Here is a 24,660-nt window from a genome sequence, read left to right on the forward strand (position 1 = left end):
CACAAACAAACAAAAACCCACTATGCCTAATTTGGGGCTGGAAAGATGGCTCAGAGGTTAAGAGCACTGACTGCTCTTCCAGAGGTCCTGAGTTCAATTCCCAGCAACCACATGGTGGCTCACAACCATCCGTTATGAGATCTGGTGCCCTCTTCTGGTGTGCAGATATACATGGAAGCAGAATGTTGTATACATAATAAATAAATAAATTCTTTAAAAAGAAAGAAAGAAAGAAAGAAAGAAAGAAAGAAAGAAAGAAAGAAAGAAAAGAACAAGAAACTGGGCTTAATGGCATAGACCTGCTATTTCAGCTACTCTTTCGGCAAGAGGAACCCAAGTTTAAGGATTACCTGGGCAACCTAGTAAGGTCATTCAAATAAAAGAAAAAAGAAGGCTGGGAATATATAACTCAGTGGTAACCTTGCTTACAGCATGAGACCCTGGTTCACCTGGTCCTGAAAAAGTAAAAACTTAAAAAGCAAGTTTTTAAAACCTCAGTACATAAAGACATTTTTATGACTCAACTAAAGAGATGGATCTTTCTTTGGGTGGGGGCTCATAATTGTGCCAGGTATGGTGGCATGCATCCACAATCCCAGTTCTCAGAAGACAGAGGCAGGATGAAGAGTTCTAGGTCGTGTCAGGTGTTTGGTTCACACAGGTCAGTGGAAGAGTCACTCTAGGATGAATTTTAGCCTTTGTAGCCCCAGGGACTCAGCTGCTGGTGAACTGGCTGAAGCTTTACAAAAGGCTTTTTTATTGTTACACAATGTACACCTTAGCAAGTCAGTTTCCACATACCAAAACCTCTTATCTAAAGCTCCCCAAAGAGACAAATGCCAAAGCAATTCTCAGCCACAGAACCTCTCGGTTTTCTGAGTTCTTCTGTAACCAAGTTGTGCATGGGCTTTGAACCTTTAGGAAACTCAGATAAGATATGCATACTTCAAACAGAAGGTAGTAGACACCAAAGGTAGCGGTCACAAAAGGCAGATCAAAGCCCAGGTGCTCAGAATCAAACCAGCTGCAAAACTCTGTGGGAACTCTTACTACAGTTCTAGGCTAGCCTGGGCTATGTAAGAGGCCCTATCTCAAGTACAGCTGAGGAGCACCACAGAGATGGCTCAGAGGTTAAGAGCACTTGCTGCTCTTGCGGAGGACTGGAGTTTGGTTCCCAGAACCCACACTAGGCACTCACAAGCACCTGTAACACCAGATCCAGAGGATCTGACACTCTTCGGGAGTCCATGGGCACATACACAACGTACACATGTCCACATGCATAGGCACAATTAAAAATGAACAACATAAAAATAAAATAAAAACCGAGCTGGAGATGTGGCTCAGTTAGTCAGGTGCTTGCCTAACATGGAGGAAGATTTGGATTTGATGCATAGCAACACAGGAACTGACCGGGTGTGGTGTCATATATCTACTTATCACCCTAGCACTTGGGAGGTGGAGGGAAGAGTGAAAGCTCCAGGCCATCCTCACTACATACTGAGTTTGAGACCAACTACTGGGTCTCCATGAGACTCCGAAACAGAGTTATGGACGGGAAGCTTAGAATTACAAACCCAACTTTCTAAATGACCACTAACTCAGTGCTAAACGAAATGATCCTTTCTTAAAGATGTATTTTTTATCGTAAGTGTATGAGTGGTTTGCCTGTGTGTATGTATGTGTACCACAGGCATGCCTGGTGACCTCAGAAGTCAGGCTTTGGATCATCTGAAAATAAAGGTACTAAGGCTTGTGAACCACCACATGAGTACTAGGAACCACACAGGGGCTATGCAAGAATAGCAAATGCTCTTAAGCTGTTATCAGAGCCTTCTCTCCAGCCCCAACAAAATAATCTTCTAAGGGGCCATTGATATATTTGGCTCAACAGGTAAAGAAAGGTGCCAGCTAGCAAGCCTGCCAACCTGAGTTGGATCCCTGAAGCTCACATGGTAAAGAGAAACAACTCCTATTGCAAGTTCCTGATTCCACACACAGCATGACACATATGCCTAGGAGCACACACTGACAGAGTAAGTCAATGTGGAAGTTTAAATTTTAACACGACACTGATGTTCATGTGGAAAAATAAGCATACAACAATGAAAAGGCAGTTCATCCCTCACACACACAGAAGAAATGAAGAGACACTATCCTATCTAAAAACACTTGTCATTTATCTGCCAGGCATTTTAACTGTCTCATTGGATCACTCCAGTACAAGTTAGGTAATATTACTGCCCCAATTTACAAAACCTGAGGCTTGTGCATAAGTACCTCCTGCACGGCCACAGTAGGAAGAAGTCAACAGTCCTAAGAGCTGCCTGTGCTTCCAGATCAGCACAGCAGAAGAGGAAGTGAAAAGACCCAACTATTTTACAGGAATTTACTTTCTATGGAAAATATTTCCTTGATCAGCAGAATACTTTCGTAAATTCCTGGTAGATCAAAAATTTAAGTCAAAGAGCTGGAGAGATGGCTCTGCAGTCAAGAATGCTTACTGTTCTTGCAGAGAGCCTAGGTGTGACTCCCAGCACCCACACTGGATGACTCACAACCACCTGGAACTCCAGTCCCAGGGGATCCACCACCCTCTTCTGGCTTCCTTGGGCACCATATGAATATAGTACATATAATTCACCCAGGCACATACACATAAAAATTTTAAGGTCTCTTAAAAGTTTAAATTTAAAAAAGGAGGAAGGAGGAAAGAAAAGTCATAAAAGCTTGTGTAGTTCAAACAGAGAAAATACAAATTTAAAAAAAAAATGTTCTGATCGTAGAATGACGACAGCCTGACAGGCAGGATACAAAACCCAGAATTCGTTTACCAAAAAAAAAAAAAAAAAAAAAAAAAAAAAAAAAAAAAAAAAAAAAAAAAAAAAACCAAGGTAAATTTGGCAAAATAAAACTGTAAATTTTGGACTAATTCAGTGGATAAGGATACTTGCCTCCAAACCTGATGACCTGAGCTCAACCCTCACATGGCAGAAAGAGATTACTGACTTCTGAAAGTCAGTTAAAATCTACACCACACACACTCAAATGCACACAAGCATGTAAAATAAATGTACTTTTAAAATGTAAAGTTCAGACTTTCTAACAAACACTAAATGGCCACAGCCCAAACACAAGGGAAAGGCTGTGTTAAAGGAGCACACATAAAAACCAAATGAAACTGTTCCTCATTAGTCACCCTGGCAAAAACTAAATGGGGTAATACCTAGTGTCTGTCAATATAGGAACAGGGGAGATGGTGGGCAATTTAACAATCTGCCAGAACTGTAAATACATTTAGACACTTAAAGCAGAAGATCCAATGCTAGCAATGAGCTTACGTGGCTGTAAGTCATGAGTATTCTCTATCACATTACTTAGAAAATTGAAAACCTAAATGCCCACCAATAAAATCTGGATAAACAAACTTTAAGACCATATACTGGAGTAAATGCTATTAAGTTGTGTTTTTTAAATGTATATATATGGAAATGAAAACATGCTTAATATATTAAATAAACGTAAGTCCATCTGCATTTTCAATTGAAAAGAAATTACACACACACACACACACACACACACACACACACACACACACACACACACACAGAAAACTTACAGGAAGCTACTCAAAAGATGTTTTTTAATGACTGGCTCTACAGAGTCCAAATGGGACACAGGGAGAGCTTGGCTTTACTATTTGAGCTTTTCTTTAATATAGGATTTCCCCACACACACACATATAACTTCAACATCCCTTCTAGAAGAAACTCAACAAAAGATCTCACATTGAACAATAAAGACACAAAGTTCAAGATACTTTTTTTCAAACATTTACTGAACACAACACCATTTTTCCTTTTACACAGCAAAGTTGTTAGTTTCAAATTAGCTGAGCCATTAGGACTGTCAATTGCCATGAAATCAAAAGTGATTCTACATGTCAAACTCAAACAGAAGACATCATGCAATATATAAATCACTGATAGACCTCGGGTGCAGTCAGCAAGGTTACTATGCTTATTAAAGTCACATAAATGGCTTGACAAGAGTGCACGATAGAATGACATCACTGGCTTGTAATAAACCATGGTGAATTACTACTAGACTACAACTACCTAGCTCCTGGCACCGAGGACAGCGGTGAACATTACAAAGGACAGGGTCTTGCCAATAGGTTAAGGCCAGATTTTACTCCCCAGCTATGTACCTCTGAAAAGACTGGTTAGAAAAGCTGACAGGGAGGGTCCCTTCATCTTTTCTCCTCTACCAATTACTGAGCAACAACAACAAAAAGCCATGCACACATTTTACAACACCCAATAAGAAAGGGATACAAAACCTGTCTGTTTCCTCACCTTGCAGGCTTATATCCTCATGCCTTCATTTTTCTGATGAGGCCATTCATCCCATGATTCACCTCTAAAGGAAAGCTGACAGTAATTTAACAGTAGTCACCCCTGCACACATCAAAGATATAGTCCCCAGAACCATCAAGTCACTGCTCCTTCCCAATACACTAACACAAAGGTACACTCCACAGGCCTAGGACTAGAGACCACATTTACTTTACATCTGTAAAAGTCAATGTATCAGCACAGTCACTGGAGGATTTGTTCCAGATCCCAGGGTTGAGAAAGGGATGTTGTATGTCCTGTCCCATCTCAAAGTTTGGGCAGGTCTACCGGAAACGTCTAAGGAAGCCCCTATGTGTATGTACATAGTGAGGGGCTGTCAGATGATATCCAGAAAGGAGCTGTGTACTTTCAAAGTGGGAGTGGGCACAGCTTAGAATCTGGACTGAAATCAGAGAGCAAAAGGCAGAGTTGAAGGTTTTACTCCTCCCTATTACTGTTGCAGGAAGTCTTGTCAGTGAGAAGGGTGCACTACTGAGAGCACTGGCATCCAGATAGCTGATAAAGAACACTTCGGATTTTTGTAACTGTCATAATCAAGCACAGACGTTTTCATCCACCTACTCAGAGTCCAGCCACTGGCCACTTCTCAACCAGCAAAGGACAGACAACTCTGCTCTGACTGCCCTATTCCAAGAAGGAAGCTCTTCAGCTTGAATTATACAAAGCAGCCTGATTTCAAGGAGTTCCCTCAACTAAGAAAAATGCTGTTAACACAGAACTGCTCTCTGGAACTTGAATTTTCAGAAACAATTGTCTAATACAGTGTTGCCTTTAGGGAGGCATTGCTCCCAAATTATAGTTTATGTCAGTCAAACAATGCTGCCATGCTTAAGTCCTCACAATCACCATTTATCAACTATTAGTATAATGAGATCAAAACCCTTCTCAGAAACTAGCAAAACCAAAGCTTGGCAGATGGGCTGGCCGCTTTTGGGTTTGCATGTTTAAAGTTCCCACAGTGGAGAACCTTTGGCTATGAGAGCAATCAGGATGAACTGTAAAAAGCCATGGTGTCAGAGTCAGTTGCCCCTTCTTCAGCAAGTAAGGGGATGGGTTTGCTGCCCAGACTGGAGTTAGTCACTGACACCAAGTGTTCAATTCCTAACTACATAAAAAGTGGAAAGCACCCTTCTGCACTCCTGGCTCAACCAAATTTATGTGACAACTTACACGACAAAGTGTTCTGGGAAATCACTAACACTGCCAAGGAAGAGTTACAATTCAAAGCATAATTCTACCAATAACAAACATCAAATGACAGACATGGCTGCAGGAGACAGCCCAGTGAGCTAGCTATAAAGCTACCACCTTCCACACCTATTCATTTTTCTTTAAAAACAGAAGTTTATGGAACATTTGGCTGAGCTTATTTTTAAAGAATTCTACCAAAAACAAAATAATGGAAAAACCAGGCATGAAGATCACTTCTTCCAATAATGGCTTTATACAGGTGTTCCCCAATGCAAATCTGGAGTGACGTTAGACACAGAATTAGACTCTCAGCTAGAGTGCACAATGTGCAACTACAATTTAAATAAATCTAGCCAGTTTACTACCAGCATAGTTCAGTTTGCTCAACCTTCATCAGCACTGTCTTCCCCCCTTCAAAGCTGTCCTCAAATTCTATCTCTGAATATGCACATATTATCATTATCCTCATATATAAATAATGTCTAGAACAGTGTTGGTCCTGGGTAACGAAGGGGAAAAATGTTTTTAAAACATGCAACATTATCTGATATTTTAAGTTTAGGTGCTTAAAAACCACACATATTAAAAAACGGAACCAACTGAATACTAAGTGTCACAGCTATTCCTCACTGTCCATATTGGGCCTTAGAGTCCAAAAAGGAAAAACCTGACCTGAACCTGGGCAGAGGCAGGACTGACTCACCTGTGCAGTGGGTCATCTCTTCTAGGCCACTGAGAGCTGCCAGAGCAAGGTGAGACATGAGTGATTGAGTCATGTCAGGAGGGTTAAGGTCAGAAGTTCCCAAATTGGGGTCATTCCAACACCTCCCTTTAAACCATCATTCCTTGTAAACTCTCAAGTTAGGAAAATAGAAATATATTACCATGAAAGAATTCACCATTAAACATTCCTAACTGAAGCAAGAACACATACAAAGCACAACTACAGCAACTGTGTCTCACACCCTTGGAGCAGGAAGTTTTTCAAGTCTCTTCAGCCTCCCAGGTATTTCATTTTGTGGTATATCTCTGTTAAGGCCCTAGGTGCTGATTTTGGCTTGTAGTTTTTTATACTGCTCCAACTGCAACCTTCCTCATATATTTTAAAAAGCAATATCCACAGGTAAAATGTTTGTGAAATCTTACAGGTTGTTTAAAGTTTATATCTGATGTTGCATCATGGCAATGCTTTTCACTAAAGGAAAACAAGAAGCTGCGGGTCTCCACTTATGGTACCATGCACTAGGGGTAGCTCGGGCATTCATTTGGCACTAGAGAAAAATTACAGGAACAACTAGTTTTACTTTCATTATCATTCCCAGCATCAGTAGAAGCAAGTGTTCCTTAACTTGAATTTCTGTGATGCTTAAGAGAAAAATCACAGAATACTCGAGAATTGAAATGTTGCTGATACAAGAAAGCAAAAAACGAAGACCTCAGTACCACATTCTGTGGTAGAAAAGTCTGCAGCTCTGAGACATACCTTCCATGTGGCATTGAGAATCATTTTCCTCATCGAATACTTCATTTCCTATACCCTAACTCCTGGTTTTCCTACATCTCACAATGGACTAAGTAAAAAACGACAGAAGTGTGTCTTTGTTCATCTTACACCTAACAGGGATACAGAAATAAATGCCCTCTGGAAAGGCAGTTTCCAAATTTTAAAGATACAAAACAAGAGGAAAGGGCTAAAAAGGGAAAAAATAGAATATCTAGCTATACTATGACAATGTTTCATAATACAGCTTATTTAGGTCTGTGAGCCAAAAATCAAATGCATGACTGCAATTTAGATCCATCATTAAAACAGAGACCAGAAGAACTCAAGCCTAAGGATAGAGTCTAGCAATGTCCACAAGGTTGAGCTAAGATTGCCAGTTAGAAGACACTACCCAGAATAATGCAATTATTTTCATGAATTCAACTTTCCAACAATAACTGCACATAATTTCCAGATTATTAATCAGTAGCTACGTGTTTCAAGTCCTCCTGGTATAAAATGTGCTGTATCACTCTGCACGCACAGTGAGAGTGAGAACCATCCACGCAGAGCACGAGCATCTCCCATTGCTCTCAGTGTTCCTTTTTAGTTCATTTTCTTCATGAAATCCTCAAAACTGCTGCACAGATGACATGCTGACACCAGCTTAACAGAAATACTTTTGTAGGCAGCTGTTTAAAACATCAATTTTAAATCACAAATGCCCCCTATTACACAAAATATCTTACATTCATTCCTTAAAAAAAAAGAAAAAGAAACAAAGAAATGTCCAAACACCTTCCAGTTACACCTCAACAGTGCTGCTTCTGTTTAGTGTGCTGAAATCAATACATGAGACAAGAGCCAAACGGAACCAAGGACGGATAGGCTGAAAGGGTAGTGGAAAGAAAAGGACAATTTATGAACACATACTTCTATTGTCTGTGATTAAAGTCCTTTACTTTTTAGCACCACATTAAACGATTTTACACATCCAGTCACTTAATGAAATCCAACAAACTCTTCCAGAGTCCGGGGGATCTGGTCTTGGTAGTTAATGTCATTAGCCCGAACTGCTCGGGCAGCCAGGCACTTGAGGCTCATCTTCATCTGAGTTTTAAGTAGTATTTCAGACACCCCAGTCGTACTTTTGTCTAGTGGAGTCTTATTCTGCTTGTTTGTCATGTCAGTGTGAGCGCCGGCCTCCACAAGGCTGATGATGATGGAGTGCAAGGTCAGAAAGTCACTGATGGGCCTGTTGTACTGGACGATGATGTGGAGGGCACTGTTCCCTTCATTGTCCACGGCATTCACCTCAGCACCACAGTCCAGAAGGAGCTTCGTGACCAGTGCGTTGGGAAAGCTGCAGACGTCATTGGTGTGGAAATCATCAACTGGTGTGTTTGAGTTGACAGCCAGGTGTAGCAAGGTGAAACCTTCCCGTGTTCTGGGGTCCAGGTGAATCAGGTTGTAGATCTGCTTGTTAATTCTGCACTGGTCTTCTTCACTACACTGTGTCTTGGTGGAGATGCACACCAGGTACAGAAAAGTATAGAGGTTACACTCGTAGTTGTCCATGGCACTGTGGACATCAGCATCGGAGATATTTTTAACTCTGTTCATGCTCTGCTCTATTTCCAAAACACTGCATCTCAGAACACATTCTATGTCTGGGGCCTTCACAGCTTCATTGAGGTGTATCATCTGTGAGAAGACTTGAGCAAATCGAAGCAGATCCTTGTGGGTGTTCCTATTACCTTTCTGCCTGAGGTGTAGAGCGTGAAGCCACAACTTGATGCACTGCTCGAACTCCATGTTGTCAGCATAGACAGCCCCTCTGTAAATGATAGGGTGGGAAACGTCAATGTTGTCAGCACCTAAAATCCGCTCCCTCACTATCAGGCCCTCCATGTGAAGAGCATCTCTGTCTTGCCGAATGGACTCCAGTTCCTGGGGGTTCCTACACTCAGTTCTGTTCCCATAAGCGTGGATGGGTGGGAGAACCTCTTTTTCAAGAATGTTGTCACCATCTTGAAACCTCTCCAACATGGCTAAATATAAATAGTGGTATGTCTTCATGATGTCATAGTTCTCACGGTCATTTGCAAAGGAGGCACCCAAAAGCTCCAAGGCTTCAATCCGACTTCTGCGGTCACAATCAGCATGAGAGAGCAACAGTTCAACAACATCAGCTTTACAGCTTTCGGCAGCTACCTTCAACGGTGTCATCCCATGGCCATTCACCACTATTGCAGCTCGCCATTTTATCAGCTCTTTCACAATGTCAATGTGACCAGCTTCAGCTGCAAAGTGCAATGCTGTGGCTCCACAGTGTGCTTTAGCATTGGGATCAGCACGCTGTTCTAAAAGGTATCTGACCACATCAGTGTGCCCCTTATATGCTGCGATCATTAGGCAGGTGTTGTCATACTTGTTGGCAATGCTGATATTGGCATTATTTTCGACCAAATATTTCACTATGTCCAGTCTGCCATCAAAGCATGCTGCCCGAAGTGGGGTTGAGTTAGTGACTGTGGTGTGGTTCACGTTGGCTCCATGGCTGACAAGAAGTTTAACAACTTCAAAATGTCCAGCTCCTGCAGCACACCAAAGAGCAGTGGCACCATCAATGACATACCTGCACACAGAAAGAACAGTCAGTCAGACAATGGGCTCACAGGCCCTGACATGTTTAAAAGGGTATATTCACAGACACTAATTGAAACTCCACTCTCCCAAATATTAATAAAGTATCAGTCTGGGTAGAAATAAAAACAATTTCAGCAAAGCATTTTATACTAGTATGAAATTAATAAAATTGTTACTTTTATTTCTGAATTTCTTTAAATCTAAAGACTATTCTCTACTGGCAACAATACACTTCAAAAAACACAAGAGGGGCTGGGGCCAGGTGTGGTGGTACACGCCTCTGATCCCATCACTTGGGAGGCAGGGGCAGGCAGATGTCTGTGAGTTGAGTTCTAGACCAGCCTGGTCTACAAAGTGAGCTCCAGGATAGCCAAGGCTACACAGAGAAATCACCTTAACACACACACACACACACACACACACACACACACACACACACACACACACACACACTCTCTCTCTCTCTCTCTCTCTCTCTCTCTCTCTCTCTCTCTCTCTCTCTCTCTCTCTGCTGAGAAGATGGTGCAGTGGGGAAAGTACTTGCTGCTGTGAAAACATGAAGGGGGGCCTGAGTTCAAAATGTGCAGAACACATTCAGTTCCAAGAGTGGCAAGTGTCTACTATCCCGATGTTACTACTGTGAGATTGGAGGTAGACAGGAGAATCCCCAGCTTATGGAGCAGCTAGTCAGGTGTACACAGCATCTAACAACAAAGTAACCTGTCTCAAGGTAGAAGGTGCACATACAGATTTACAACCAAAAAAGATTTATCTCTGGGGCTGGAGAGATGGCTCAGGGGTTAAGAGCACCAACTGCTCTTCCAGAGGTCCTGAGTTCAATTCCCAGCAACCACATGGGGGCTCACAAACATCCATTATCAGATCTGGTGCCCTCTTCTGGTGTGCAGATATACATGGAAGCAGAATGTTGTATACAGAATAAAATCTTTAAAAAAAAAAATTTATCTCCAAAAATATTTACATTAGGGCTGGAGAGATGGCTCAGAGGTTAAGAGCACTGGCTGCTCTTCCAAAGGACCTGAGTTCAATTCCCAGCAACCACATGGTGGCTCACAACCATCTGTAATGAGATCTGGTACCCTTTTCTGGCCTGCAGGCATACATGTAGGCAGAGCACTATATATATATAATAAATTTTAAAAATATATATATTTACATTACAATTCAGAACAGTAGCAAAGTATGAAGAAGCAATGAAAATGTTAAGGTTGGGGGTCCCCACAACATGAGGAACTGTACTAAAGGGTCTCAGCATTAGGAAGGTTGAGAACACTGCCCTAAGATTACCTGAGCTACAGCAACAAGAATGAACAAACACTGGTCCATAAAATACAGACAGCTGGCCAGGTGGTAGTATCGCACTTGGGAGGCAGAGGCAGGCAGATCTCTGTGATTTCAAGGCCAGCCTGGTCTACAGAGCAAGTTCCAGAACAGCCCCCAAAGCTACAGAGAAACCCTGTCCCAAAAAAAACAAGCAAGCAAACAAACAAATACAGACAGCTGTATATTGCTTTCCTTTGGGAAAGGTATTGGATGGCAGGATACACATGAAGCTTTACTAAACACGCTAAGCATATAAGTATAATGCTGTATATAATAAATATGCTTTTTAGCATGCTATATAAAGATATGTGTGTATACTGTGTGTCTGTATATATTCCTGAAGTAAACCATTATGGGAAAGCAAGAGCAGAAAAACTAGCATTTGGAAACCACCCAAGTACCTCCCTGACTTGAGATTGTGGGCACTGAAGCTTCAGTTACCAGCTACTCAGGGTTACCAGCTCAGGAGGGTTTGCAACCTCTACAAAGTTAGGTTCTTCTGACAAGTCCAACCTTTACCAGTTTTCCCCCAATCTCCTTTTCCTAATTTTAATCCTACTGATAATGGTTTCATGGAACCTAAAAGGAAATTTTTGCTAAAGATATTTAGAATTACTGTGCTAGAACCAGTAAGTATACCTGGCAATATTAGGGTAGAATGCTAGCCAAATAATTATCCACTACAATTAAGCACACCAAAAATCTGTTAATGAGCTTCTCACTATACAACTTTATGTTGTGATGCAGGCCAAATTACAACTCCCACAAAGTGAGAGGGTGCAATGCCATAATGCCTCTCCAAAAGTCAGGTGTTATTTACCACGGCAGCTAGGGCGCCTACCTGTCTCATCCAAATTCCAGCTCTTATGAAAGAGACTCAACTCTTAGCAGTAGTGGGCTATCCTGCTCTTCTGCCTTCTAGAAAGAACAGCAGCATTCTGCTGCTCTGCAGCATGAGGCCCTCACCAGACTACCCAACCGCTCTTTATCACGACCATCCCAGCCTCCATATATGGGAAATAAATTTCCACTCACCTAGTCTTAGATGTTACGTTATAGCAGCACAAAATGAACTATGACTTAGAAAAGCAGCTGGGCGTGGTGGTGTACACCTTTAATCCCAGTACTTGGGAGGCAGATAGAGGTGGATGTGTGAGTCTGAGGCCAGCCTGGGTCTACAGAGTGCATTCTAGGACAGCCAGAGCAAACAGAAAAACTCTACCTCAAAAAATAAACAAAATACTTAGAAAAACATAAAGTAGCCTCCATTAACATCACAGAAACAATATCACCTATCCCTTTTCTAAAAAATTACATTTATTAGCCAGAAGTAATGGTACACACCTTTGACCACAGCAATCAGGAGACAGAAGCAGGTGAATCTGATTTCAAGAACAGCCAGAGCTACATAGTATATGTGTGCATATAGTTTTACCCCAATGTGTGTGCATATGTAATGTACAGACAAGATGTCACTGCACATTTGGAAGTGAGAGGACAACTTGAGGAAGTTGGTTCTCTCCTTCCACCATGTAGGTCCCAGGGATGGACCCAAAAGATGATGTCTGGTCACAGTGATCTTTATTGGCTGAGCTATGGAAGGGCCCTGTATTTGTGTTTTGATACAATGTGTTAATAAGCAGTCTGAAAAAAGTCCTTTTGAAGTTGAAACAAGTGTTGATATACAATGTTTCCTTGCAGTTGATATTTTTTATGCTATTCAAAGACATTTTGAAGTATTTGGTCCTAAGTAAACCTACTAGTTACATATCTGCAGGATGGGCATGATAACAGTATCTACCACATAGGACCATTAGCACGTTATTTTGAAGACTGAGCTGTATTGTATACTAAGAGGTTAATACAACACTAGAGACATTGAAGTATTTTATATGAACAATTTGATACACTTGAGCTATTTTTTTAAAGTCAGCTGTACCTCTAAGTCTATATAGCTTAGATAGAACTACAAACCTAGTAAAATTCAAATTTTAAAAATTTTAATTTATATTTATTTTATATGTGTATATTTGTGTGTTTACACAGCACAGCATGCAAGTGGAAGTCAGAGAACAATTTGTGGGAGTTGGTTCTCCCTCCTTCCAGTTATGCAGGCTCTGCAATTGAACTTGGCGGGCAAGTACTTTTATCTAATGAGCCATCTTGCCATGAATCTTGAATGTACATCTATGGACTCAATTCTGGTCCAGGTGTAAAACATGGTTACCCTAAATGTTCTCCTTGTGCCTTTTCCTAGTCAGTTCCTCCCTAGACCATCTGCCTGCATATGCACTTCCTATTAATGAAGCCACTAAGCTTTTTTGGCTTTTTTCACTATCTATGAGTCTTCCATGTAGTTGGAGGTATCAGCAATTTCTTTTTGAATACTATATAACATTTTATTGTATGAGTGTTCAACAGTTTATTTTTGGTTTTTCTGTGGGACAGGGTTTCTCTCTGTAGCCCTGGCTGTCCTGAAACTCTATAGACCAGGCTGGCCTTGAACTCAGAGATCTGCCAGCCTCTGCCTCCTGAGTGCTGGTATTAAAGGCCACTACTTCCCAGTTCTCTACAGTTTACTTATCCATTGTATATATAGGTATTTTGCCTAATATATGTGTATACCACATCAGATCCCCTGGAACTGAAGTTACAAGTGGTTGTGAGCCTCTATGTAGTGCTGGGAATTACACCCAGGTCCTCTGGAAGATCAGTAAATGCTCTTAACTAGTGAGCCATCTTTCCAGGCCCATGTGAGGTAAGAACAAAGGTTGACTTTCTCCCATACGGTGCTCCAGCACTGTGTATTTAGAAAGTGTGTCTCCTACCTGAATTTCACTGGGGTTTTTCTTTCCTTTCATGGTGTTGAGGACTTGAAGCCAGTGTTTCACACACCTTAGGCAAGCATTCTACCACTATAAACTACATTCCCAGTCCCAATGGAGCCTTTTTCATTAGCCAGTGACTCCAACTGAGTTTATTTCTGGAATATTATCATGATACATACTTTATCCTTACATCAGTGACACAATTATGGCAGTTTATTTTTTCTTCAAAATTATCTTAGTTATATTTCTATATACTTTTAGGGTTGGCATGCCAGTTTTCACACAGGTGCATTTACATGGAGCCTGCTAGGAGTATGATTGGGGTAACAGCCCTTTGGTGAAATACTCACACTCTGAGGCTACTGAGACTTCTAAACCAAGAACTTGGAGTCTTTGTTTGCTATCTAGTTTATCTCAGAGATACTTTGTAATTTTCCTTTGGTTTACTACTAGAGTGTATTATTTTAGGGTAGTATTGCAAATGGTATGTTATAACAAAGAAAAAAATTTCAACTGGACTCTGTATATTAAGTGAAATTTAAATATACTAATTTTAATTAGAATAAATTTTAATTAAACAAGTGTTAAAAGGCACAGCTGGCAATCACGAGGCTATTTTTGTCTAACATTTTGCTGACTCTTCACACTCCTTTTTTCTTTTGGTGATTTTTCTATACTAGGCTAGCCTAGAAATTGCTATGTAGTTCAGACTGGTCTCAAACTGGCAATCCTCCTGCCTTAGCCTCTCAAGTACTGGGATTACAAGTATGCACCATCACGGCTGGTCCTAATTAAATCCTTAGTTCACAAACAAATAAATAATGAAAATAAAAGTGTTATTTTAAACTGGGTATTATGACACATGCCTAAATGGGAGTTGGAGGCAAAAAGATCATAAATTTAGGTCAGCCTTTGCTGTATAGTGAGCCAATATTAACCTTCCCCCCGCAAAAAAAAAAAAAAAGAAAAGAAAAGAAAAATAAATAATTTGTTTTATTTCATTTTTGAGACAGGGTCTCACTATGTAGCTGCTGACTGGCCTGGAACTTACTATGCTCCAAGACTCCTCTGCTCCCAAGTGAAAAAAGGTAGTATTTTAATTGCTACAGTTAAAATCTATTTAAAGGACCTATTTTAATGTAACACCTCTTGAGATTTAAATAGCTTATATTTGTATTCCTAGCAAATAATTTCATCTTTTTAAAACCAATATGTAGGCCGGGTGTTGGTGGTGCATGCCTTTAATCCCAGCACTCGGGAGGCAGAGGCAGGCGGATCTCTGTGAGTTCGAAGCCAGCCTGGTCTCCAGAGCGAGGCCAGGATTGGCTCCAAAGCCACAGTGAAACCCTGTCTCAAAAAATCAAAAAGACCCTAGGTTTAACCTCTAGCACCAACAGCTTCCTACTCCTCATATACAAACACTAAAAAAACAATAGCTCCCCTATTCAGTGCAAGGACACATTGTAGCTAACCATGTTAATACCAACATCTATTAACTATATTTTTTTATTGCAATGTACTTATTTCTGTTTGGGGAAGTGTGTGTGTCTGTCTGTCTGTCTGTCTGTCTGTCTGTCTGTCTGTCTGTGTCTGTGTGTTTTCTCCCCACCTCCAACCACTGTATGAGTACAGGTATTCACAAAGGCCAGAAGAGGTTATCAGACTCCTTAAATCTGAGTTACAAGTGGTTCAGCCATTTCATATAGATTCTGGGAACCAAACCCCAGTTATCTGAAGAGCAGTACAAGCCTGTAACAGCTGAGCCATCTCTCCAGTACCTTCTTTTAAGCATTAGGGAGAGGAAATGAAACAAAAAGCAACTACAACAGCTTCCTGCCCTCAAATTTCCCATAATCTATGGTGAAGGGGTAAAAACTAAATTTCAGGTACGTATGTACTTCACTTGATTTTTTTGAAAATTATTATTAAATTTTATCTTGTTTCGTTTTTTGAGACAAGGTCTCTTTATGTGTAGTTCTGCCGTCTTGGAGCTCACTCTGGAGACCAGACTGGCCTCAAACTCACAGAGATCCTTCTGCTTCTATGTCCTGAGTGCTAGGATTAAAAGCCTGCACCAGCACACCCAGCATTACTATTACATTTTAGTTATTTAGTGTGCATATGCATACCCATGCACATCATGACATGAACATGGAGATCGGAGGAGAACTTGCAAGAATTGGTTCTCTCCTTCTACCTTGTGAGTTCTAAGGATTAAACTCAAGTCCTCAGGCTTGGTGGTAAGCACCCTTCCCCATTAAGCCATCTTGCTAGCCCTTCACTTTTTATAATGGAAAGTACTTGGTCACTTAACTTGTTTCCCTGGGATAGTCCGGTAATTCCCATTTTTCCTTTATTCATATAGAAATGTGACAGGAATTATAGAATAATTTCAATAACCTACTCTTTTGTTAGCTGTTTTGCATGTGCATGGGTGTTATGGTGTGTATGTATGTATGTATGCTTTTACTGAGGCAACTAAAATTCAGCTATTTTCTCACAAAAAAAAAGTATGTATACTTGTGTGCATTATGCACATGTGTGTATAACCTATAACCCTAAAACAAAAATACCATTTTTTTAAAGATTTTATTTATTTATTATGTATACAACATTCTGCTTCCATGTATATCTGCACACTAGAAGAGGGCACCAGATCTCATAACGGATGTTGTGAGCCACCATGTGCTTGCTGGGAATTGAACTCAGGACCTCTGGAAGAACAGTCAGTGCTCTTTACCTCTGAGCCATCTCTCCAGGCCCCTCAAAAATACCAAATTTTTTAACAGAAGATAAAGCTATAATAAAAATCAATACACCATTTACTAAGGTTCCCATGGAAAAAAGCACTGTAGAACAATGATCTTGGAGCTGGTGAGATGGCTCAGTCAGTAAAAGCACTTGACACACACAACCGTCTCAACTAAGTTCAAGTCCTGGAACCCACATTTAAATTGTTAATAATTGGCTCAGGCCTTTAATCCCAGCACTCAGGAGGCAGAGGCAGGCAGATCTCTGTGAGTTTGAAGCCAGCCTGGTCTACAGAGCGAGTTCCAGAATAGCTGGGGCTATATAGTGAAACCCTGTCTCAAAAAACAAAAACCAAAATAAAACAATTATTAACTATTAAATAATTAATAATTTAAAAAACAAGATCCAGTGGCTCACATCTGTAATCCCAGCACTGCTAAAGCAAAATGGGAGGTGGGAACAAGAGCCTGTATCAAAAACAAAGCAAATAGAACATAAAATAAATACACTTGTTTACAAACTGATCTTTCTAGTCTTGATACAGAATTTTAATGCAAATTCTCTACATTTCTATCCTTTAATAAATAGTAATCTTATCAATCCAATCTCTTCAAGAACAAAGGCATCCATGATGCATGAAGATTTTACAGGTGTTTCTACCACTCTTTTCCTGGTTCAGGCACTGGGAATGAAATGAAAACTCATTAGATGTGCATGATTGGCGCCTTAACTAAAGTCCTGGAAATCATTCTCAAGACCAATAGAGCTCCCTGACACACTGCCAATTTTTTCTAAGCAAAGTTGATGGAGGATGTGGCCCCCCGCCTTTCCTTTCACCAGACATTTATTGGGTGTTCATCCTAGCACTGGCTTGGAAAATATGAACACTCAACAAAAGACTTCACCATTCTCCCACTTCATGTCTTTCCCACTCGTGCCTCAGCAAACCTGCTCAAGAACAAGTGATTCCCAAACTCTGGCACAAAGGAGTCAGTCCTCAGAACCTACGTCAGCACAATTCTTCCACAGCTGCAGGAGCTTTCCTTTGTGCTGTTCCCTTTCTGTAGCTCTTCTTTACTCACCTGTCAACTCCAGTGTGCATATGCTGAGCCATAAGCAAAATAATATCAAATACCATTCCAAAAAGTGTGAACAAGGAATCAAATTATTGGCATGAGGCTTAATCTAGGTGGTGGTACCTTACTTCTAAAGCAGTGGTTCTCAACCTTCCTAATGCTGTGACCCTTTGGTTCCTCATGTTGTGGTGACCTCCAACCACAAAAGTATTTTTTGTTGCTACTTAACTGTAATTTTGCTACTATTATGAATCATATTGTAAATATCTGAGACGCAACCCCTTGAAAGAGATCACAGGCTGAGAACCACTAATCTAGAGGCTAGTCTATGAATCCACTTTGGTTTCCTAAGAGATTATAAAAGCTTTAGGTGGAACAGTGTGATAGTCTGTCTTCTACAAGGATCTGGAACTACCTAGGAGATGAGCCTTCAGGCACACCTGTGAGAGAGGGATTACTGAGCCTCCAGGCATGTCTAATAGGAATTATATTGACTTAGGTAGACTGAGGTAGAATGGCCCACACTGAAAGCAAGCAGCACCATTCTAAGCATGGTCCTAAAATGTATAAAAAGGAAAAAAGTGAGCTGAGCACCAGCATCCATCACCCTGCTTCCTGACTACAGGTGTGACAAACAGATGCTTCAAGTTGCTGATACCTTGACATCTCCATGAAGGGCCCTTGAATTTTGAGTGGAAATAAAATCTTTCTTCTTTGAGTTGCTTTTGTCAGAATATTTTATCATAGCAACATGAAAAGAAAATAAGATATACAGACTTCAAAAACAACAAAAGCAAGCAAGCAAACAAACAAAAAACCCCAAAACCCTAAAATGAGCAAGGCAGCACATACCTGTAATCCCAGCACCAGGGAGGACTTGAGTTTTAGGCCAATTTAGGTTACATAATAAGTCCCTATCAAAAAAGTAACTATAACAACACAAATAATTTTAATGTCTGTGTCTCTCTTACACAAATAAATATATACACAAAACACAGCACACTGAATCTGTCATTACATGAATACTGCTATGCAAGATGAAACTAAAATATGAGACAAGCTACAGCAAAGTTATCAAGCAAACACCCGAAACTTTTAAGACTACACTTAGTAAACAATAGGATAAATGAACAACTTTTCCTAAATTTATGAAGATGTATGTAAATAGCTACAAATCAGAAACGTTAAATTTACTTTTGTATACACGAAGAGCCTTATTGGCTCACACCTGGTCATATGTATCAAGTACCAACAAAATCTAAGGGAAGAGATTAACTTTTCAAAATCCAGCCCCAGGGTGGGGACATAGCAAAGTGGTAGAGCACCTTTGTAACATGGGTGCTAGGTTCTGTGCCCAGTGCCATAAAAATTGTTTTTAAAAACAAAAACTAGGCTGAGCATGGTGGTGTATGCTTTTGATTCCAATAGTTAGACAGATCTCTGTGCAAGGCCAGCTTGATCTATATAGCAAGTTCCAGGCCAGCCAAGGCTATATAGTGAGATCCTGTCTCAAAAAAAAAAAAAAAAAGGAAGGAAGGAAGGAAGGAAGGAAGGAAGGAAGGAAGGAAGGAAGAAAATAAAAGGCTAAGAACTAGAGATACATACTGTTCTTGCAGAAACCCAGAGTTCAGGTCTCAGGACCCACCTTGGACAGCTCACAACCATTTGCAAAGCAACTGCAGCTCCAGGGAATCTGATGCCCTCTTCTCGATTTTTCAGGCACCTTCACTCACATGGGCATGACCCCCATACTGACATAATTAAAAATAAATCTTTTAAAAAGCTAGGCTTTAATACATGAGCTTCCTATTGTTACCAGAACTCTGGCTAACAGGCTCTAAATGATTGGAATTATCGCAGTGAAAAACCATCACATGTGTAAATTACCATCTTTTCCTGGTTCTCAAATGTCAAAATCTTTGAGATAAACAACAGTCATCTCAGAAACTTCTGAGTCAGATGAGATGGGGTCATGAACTTCAATCCTTCTCTTTTATTAATTGGTAAACTTGTCAAAAGTAAAAACCTTCCATTTTTTTCTTCACAGAATATGACTCAGAATTGGACCTACTACAAGGATTTAAATAATAAAATTCCAAGCTACTTTAATACAACAGCTCTTAACGATAACAATCCATAGACTAATAGACATAGATTACAGGAGTCTCCTCTGGCAAAACTGCAAATGGTTACAGCACTTCAGGCTGCAGTTTCACTAGTCTCCCTTAGTTTTTGATATGAACAAGATCAAAACCTGATCTCTCCATCCTCTCAGTACCCTACACTCTCAAGTGATCTCTGCATCCTCCCAGTACCCCACTCTCAAGTGATCTCTGCATCCTCCCAGTACCCCACTCTCAAGTGATCTCTCCATCCTCCCAGTAGCCCACTCTCTCAAGTGATCTCTGCATCCTCCCAGTACCCTACACTCTCAGTTGACCTCTGAATCCCAATATCCCATATTCTCTTTCTCAACTGATCTCTCCATCTCCCCTGGCCCTCATATCATTTCTCAATTGATCTCTGTCATCTTCCCAGTATCCCATAGCTTTCTAAATTGTCCTAGCTTAGATCTCTTCTTGCTTATGCACTGAAACATTGAAGGATACCAGACTGCTATCTTCTCTTCATGTCCCACTGTTCTTTAAAGTCCAGCTCAAATACTACCTCCACTATAAAGCCTTTATTCACCACCACCACAAAGATGAGCACTTCCTCTTCCTCTGTTCTCCCTCAGCAGCCTCAAAGACTCCTATAAGTCTAAATGGCAGGGCATCTGCAATTACTCATGTTTGACACACACCCCCAGCCAAACTGTCAGCCTCTACAGTGGGAACTGTATAGTCTCATTTGTCTCTGAATACAGATCCCTACCAAAAGCTTGGCACACAGTAGGTGTCTGACAACTGTCTGCTTTAGAACTCCCTTATCTCACTAGCTTATGCAGAATGGTGAACAATATATTCAGATACATAGGCTCAAAAACTGCATTTTCAATCATTTCAGGAGTTAGGGGGAGGGGTGCTTATTTGTTTTTAGGGTTTTTTGGGGGGGGTTGTTTTGCTTTGCTTTTGTTAACAGGGTCTATGTATCTCTGGCTGGCCTGGAACTCACTTTATACACCAACATGTCTTCAAATTTACATGATTTTCCTGCCTCCCAAGTGTTAGGATTACAGGCATACATAACCACACCTGGTATCTGGGGGGGGGGGGGGTTTGTTTGTTTGTTTTTTTGAGACAGGGTTTCTCTGTAGCTTTGGAGTCTGTCCTGGAGCTCACTCTGTAGACCAGGCTGGCCTCGAACTCAGAGATCCGCCTGCCTCTACTGGGATTAAAGGCATGTGCCACCAATACCCAGCTGGTATCAGGTTCTTTTAATTATCACCTCAAAACAGCTTTCTCTTTGATGATCCAAGAAGACAGCATTAGCCAGAGTGTTTCTAAATTTTTAAGACAACTAATCGCTTCCCTACCCAGATCTCAGCAAGGTCCTTAGCAGCAGCTGTTATCGCAGGGATTCATTCCTAACTTAGTAGATACAGGTGTTAAATAGTGGGGTCACCATGTTTCACTCCCCTAGGTGTAGGTAAGGAAGGCTGTGAGATGCTGGAAATTTCCAGGACACAGAAGCCAAAGGGGAAAAACAAAACTGAATCAGGTTGCCATCTTTGCTCAACACTATCTTCCTACTATCTTCATTAGGACCAAAGATTAAGTCACAACCCAGGGCTGGCATTTCATTAGACTATAACAGTCCAAATCATTTCCCTCTCATTTAAAACAGAACCAAAAGCTTTTATTGTTTAAGGGGGGAAAAAAGCAACCAAATTTTAACATTACCCTAGTCATCTTAAACAAAAACGTTTTAAAGCCCATACCTATAATGCTAGCACTTAGGAAGCTAAAACAGATAAGGGGATTCCAGGCCAGCCTGGGCTATGTAGCAAGACCGGGTTTTGAAAAACAGAAATAGGAAAGAGAGAAAGACAAAAATGGATGGATGGATGGATGATGGATGGATGGATGGATACACACACACACACACACACACACACACACACACACACACACCTGCTTTTCAAACAGGTCAGGCAGTTTTTACTAACCAAAATTTAATTCCATCTATTTCAAAAGAAGAAAATGCTAAAATATTAATAGCTTATTTACTTTCGGGTCAACAAAAATCAATGTAATCAACAAAGCAAACTCTGCCCACAGCTGTAATGTGCCAATCATTCCATAATCCTTCAGCACAGGAAAAAAGACAACGTCAAACATGACTATTCTGTTATTTTGCCCCCCAAAATATGTACAATTAACCTCAAAGGAAAAAATTTAACTAGAATAGTAATTTTTGAACGATATTATGTGTTCATGAAGCCTTCCCACCACATCACCTTATAACGTATAATTTAACAATGGCGTAACTTCTACACCGGGTCTAGAGCCACCTGTGCAGCCAAAAATACCGGGCAGCAATGTGGGAGAGTCAGAATCGTGTCTAGAGATGCCCGGCTGCATGACAAAATCAAGAGTCTGCTTCTACTACTCGTTCTAGGGGCTTATTTCGAGAGAAAACCCGAGCGATCTGCTTGATGGTCGATCCGACCACACCGGAGGGGGGGGAGGTTGGGGGGGAGATGGAGAGGCTAAGTAAAGCACCATAAGGTCGTCAATTTTAATTGCTGATGTCGTTAATTTTCCATCTTGGTTAAAACGACAGTGCTGACAGAAAGGTACAAAAACCTAGATGGGCAGCCACCACTCCGACCCTGCATGTTCGCTGACTAATGGAGAAGACTACAGATCTCAAGACCCAGGGTGTGGCTACCACCTACAGGGTGAATATGGTAGGAACGGATTAGAAAAGACAGCAAAACATAGCCTTGGAAAAAGAGGTAGGCATCAATGGGGACTGAAAGGGGGTATGAAAAGGAGTAAGTGCGTCCATACAAGACCGAAGGGAGGGAGGAGCAGGGTGGGGGTGGGGGGGTCCAGGACTGGGGAGGTCCGCGCGCGTCCGAGGGAGACTGGAGTTGGGATGTACCTACCCGTCGAAGCGGACGGTGCCAGTCTGCTGGGTCTGCACACGGTAGTGTTCTAACAGCAAGCGCACCACCTTGGCGTGCCCATTGCGGGCTGCGATGATGAGGGGTGTGGAGCGCTGTCCTCCCTGCTGACTGACATAGCCAAGCAGGTAGCGGATATCGCTTTCCGACCGGTTAAGGAGCAAGGCAGCCAGAGTGAGCACCTTGCCCTCGCTGGCCGCCTTGTACACATAGCCAGCCAGGCCCTCCATGGCCGCCGCCAACTCCAGCACCCGTTTGGTCGCCACCGCTGCTGCTGCCTTGCGCCCCCGGAGGCCGCGTCCGCCAGCACTTCAGACCCGGGCCCTCACAGCCCATTCAACAGGGCGCCGCCGCCGCCGCGCCCAGGCAGCAGCGCGACCCAGCGAGGGCGGAGACACAGAGGTGGCCGAGCGCCGCCGGGGGCACAACTGTGACCCGGCCCGGGCGAGGAGGAGGACGGTCAGGGCCGCCCCCGAGGCCCCAGGCACCGGCCCTGGGCCGAGGAGATCTCCATGGCGGCCGCCGCCCCGGGCCTCAGGCCGCCTCCTTCCTGCGGGCTGCGACAGGCGCGCGCCCGAGCTACGGGTCGCCGCTGGGGTCTCGAGAGGCCCACGCGCGCCCCGGATGGCGAGCGATGTGCGCGCCTGCCCAGCGTTCGGCCGGAGGGCCCGGAACGGCCTCCGCTTCGCCCTTCGCCGCAGGAAAACCGCGGGCAGTCGCAAGTGGCGAGTTTGGCGAGGAGGGGTGCCGCGAGCCGCGCGTGGGGGTTCGCGGAACGCTCCGGCAGAACCAACACCGGAACTTAGGGCGAGAGGAAGGCAGCCTCCGCAGACAGGGCCGAAGGGAGGGAAAGAAGGAGGGAGTGGGAGGGACGCTTAAGTAGGTATCGCTTCCTAAACCGACCGGCGGGCAAACGAGGCTCTCTTAGAGAAAGGTTCCGCTGTGCGCAGTTAACCGAGCCCCGATTCTGGGCTTGAAAGTCCCTAGTGTCCTTGACGCAAGAACCTGTCTCCTCACCCCCACAGGACCCTGGGATCCTTAGACAAGACTGGGGCGGAGAGAAGCCTACTTAACCTACGGGCTAGAGAGCCCACCCAGTTTTATGACTGTTAGTGTGGGATACTTTCTGCCTGTGATTGAGGAGGAGGAGGTGGGGGGAAGGGGTAAGAGTATCCAAAGAACCACTTTTGAATAAGGTCTTTATGTCTCTGAGCCTCTGAAATTTGGAAGGGCAGAAAAGCCGCTGCACTTAGAAGGAACTGAAAGCCTGACCAGACCGCCCAGGAAAGGGAGATTAAGTGCGTAAAATAAAGAGCTAAGAAGCAGCAGTCATAGCCAGATTGAACTAGTCCTGAGCCTACAGAACCTCCGCGTCTCACATACGTCACAGAATTGTTAGGATTTGAAAATAGCATTTATCCGAGGAAGAATAGAAGAAAGGATATGTGATAGGTAGGGTTTTAGTTGTGGGGGGGGGAGGGTGGTAGGGGAGGACGGGAGGGAGAAGGTAACTGGGATTGTCGTGTAAAACAATCTTGTTTCTAAATCAAATAAAAAAAATGATTTAAAAAAAAGGAAGAAAATAGCATTTATCCAAGGAATGCTATAGGTCATCCATGTATCAGGCTTTGGTTAGCATCTGGGATTTCTTTCCTGGGGTTTGTGTGGAGGAAGCAGACAAATGCTGTAGAGTAGTTGGATTAGTATCATTACCATCTGCTATGAAACAGGGATGTGGGTTTGAGTCTTCGTTTGGGTGGTCAGGAAAGACCTCCATAACAGGTGACCGGAACAAAGGCTGGGCAAAGGGAATAGCTGGTACAAAGATCCTGACCATCTGCTGAGCTCT

General features: G+C 42.3%; 1 protein-coding gene across 1 annotated transcript; it reads right to left on the reverse strand.

Moving 5' to 3' along the window:
* Nucleotides 1-3,817: 3,817 nt before the first annotated feature.
* Fem1b (fem-1 homolog B) lies at nucleotides 3,818-23,306 on the reverse strand. The gene is made up of 2 exons (XM_027414806.2): nucleotides 22,794-23,306; nucleotides 3,818-9,730 (listed from the first exon to the last, which is right to left on the reverse strand). Exons 1-2 carry the CDS (start codon nucleotides 23,039-23,041, stop codon nucleotides 8,095-8,097), a joined length of 1,884 nt encoding a protein of 627 aa, XP_027270607.1. The 5' UTR covers nucleotides 23,042-23,306; the 3' UTR covers nucleotides 3,818-8,094.
* Nucleotides 23,307-24,660: the final 1,354 nt, after the last annotated feature.

The sequence above is a fragment of the Cricetulus griseus genome, chromosome 4, assembly GCF_003668045.3.
Source record: "Cricetulus griseus strain 17A/GY chromosome 4, alternate assembly CriGri-PICRH-1.0, whole genome shotgun sequence".
Classification (NCBI taxonomy): Eukaryota; Metazoa; Chordata; class Mammalia; order Rodentia; family Cricetidae; genus Cricetulus; species Cricetulus griseus.

What these genes read in the sequence shown, in the direction of transcription:
- Fem1b (XM_027414806.2), bottom strand. Translation starts at nt 23,041, where the DNA reads ATGGAGGGCCTGGCTGGCTATGTGTACAAGGCGGCCAGCGAGGGCAAG. An exon ending in GGCACCGTCCGCTTCGACGG is followed by an intron (nt 9,731 to 22,793) that starts GTAGGTACATCC and finishes TTCTGTGTGCAG; the next exon opens with GTATGTCATTGATGGTGCCA.